The following is a 1429-nucleotide window of genomic DNA, read 5'->3' as shown; positions in this document are numbered from 1 at the left end:
CGCCCCCGCCCCCAGCCACCCCTGGAGGAAGGACCGTGGGCAGCGGGCCTGTGGGTGCTGGACTCCACACCAGCTGGGAAGACTGTGTCCCCGACCTGTGACCTCCTGTCCTGGGCCACCTGCTCCCCCACGGGGCCCCGCTGTCCTGGGCCGCCTCCTCCCTTCGCTCACACTCAGCCTTGGGCAGCCTGTTCGAGCAGGAGCCCCAGCCAGACGCTTAGAGAGCCCAGCCCCCAGGACCCCCGGGTCATCCGCAGGCCCTGGGACGGGAGAGCCGAGCCCCTGGGGTGATGCCCCCTGTCTGGCACTCGCTGTGCCCGCTGGTCAGCAGTGTCTTCCAGGAGACGGATCCATGGGGAGAGAAGTTCCCAGTCACGTGACTGTTTCCCCTGACGTTTCAGAGGAACCTCACTCTCCCTCCCCAAGGCCTGGCATCCCCCACCCCCACCCCCCCGCACCGCCAGCACCTCAGCTTTGCCAGGAGACGCCCCTCCCAGGGAGGGCGGCCCCGTCCACAGACGCCCTGGTGAGAGATGGGGGTGCCGTCAGCAGCGTGTCAGAACGGGGACAGCGGGCCCTGCACAGGGACCCCGTCTCCCGGCCGCTCAGCACAAAGGGGCCGTAGGTTCTGGTGAACGGAGCCCCAGGCCCAGTGCCCTCGGGCAGTGCCTTCCGCTGAGTAAGACAGTAAATATGTTTCCGATTCGCCCGGAGCTACTGCTGTTTCGCCTCCGCATCTGAACATGTGATCAGCGCTCGGGAAGCACTTTTAAAAGATAAGTTTTTTTTTTTAATATCTTTTATTGATTTTTACAGAGAGGAAGGGAGAGGGATAGAGAGTTAGAAACATCGATGAGAGAGAGACATCGATCAGCCGCCTCCTGCACATCTCCCACTGGGGATGTGCCCGCAACCCAGGTACATGCCCTCGACCGGAATCAAACCCGGGACCTTTCAGTCCGCAGGCCGACGCTAAAACATAAGTTTTTATTGATTTCAGAGAGAACGGGAGAGGGAGACACTGTGATGAGAGAGCATCCCTGATCGGCCGCCTCCTGCACGTCCCGCACTGGGATGGAGCCCACACCCTGGGCCTGTGCCCTGACCTCCTGGGTCATAGGTCCACGCTGAGCCATGCGGCCGGGCAACTGTGTGTCTTCTCTTCCACGTTTTCTCTGTCGGGACCTCGTGAGGGACCAGCAGGCAAGACGCACTGTGCTCAGGGCACCAGGCCCTCCCCCGGGGGCCCTGCCTCGGGGCCTCTCCCTTCGCTGAGTGTGGAGTGTGGGCCCCTCCTGGCAGCTGCGGGGACAGGACACCTTGGCCCGTCTCAGCCCCTCCCCCGTCTTTCTCTCCCTGCATTCCGGAAAGTTCCTCCCTATGGGCACAGCACGCCTTGCTTCCAAGTCTCTGGCTGGTGACCCTGCCA

The 1429-nt window shown here is 63.1% G+C and overlaps 1 protein-coding gene across 1 annotated transcript in view; it reads right to left on the bottom strand.

Moving 5' to 3' along the window:
- Positions 1-1429, bottom strand: part of LCN12 (lipocalin 12) — an 11888-nt gene that overhangs the window by 9771 nt on the left and 688 nt on the right. The window contains exon 2 of the mRNA XM_015572335.1: positions 459-523. Coding sequence (XP_015427821.1) covers positions 459-523 — 65 coding nt within the window. The remainder of the gene's footprint in view (positions 1-458; positions 524-1429) is intronic.

The sequence above is a fragment of the Myotis davidii genome, unplaced genomic scaffold (genome assembly GCF_000327345.1).
Source record: "Myotis davidii unplaced genomic scaffold, ASM32734v1 scaffold609, whole genome shotgun sequence".
In the NCBI taxonomy this organism is placed as follows: Eukaryota; Metazoa; Chordata; class Mammalia; order Chiroptera; family Vespertilionidae; genus Myotis; species Myotis davidii.
This window is presented reverse-complemented; position numbering and strand designations above follow the sequence as displayed.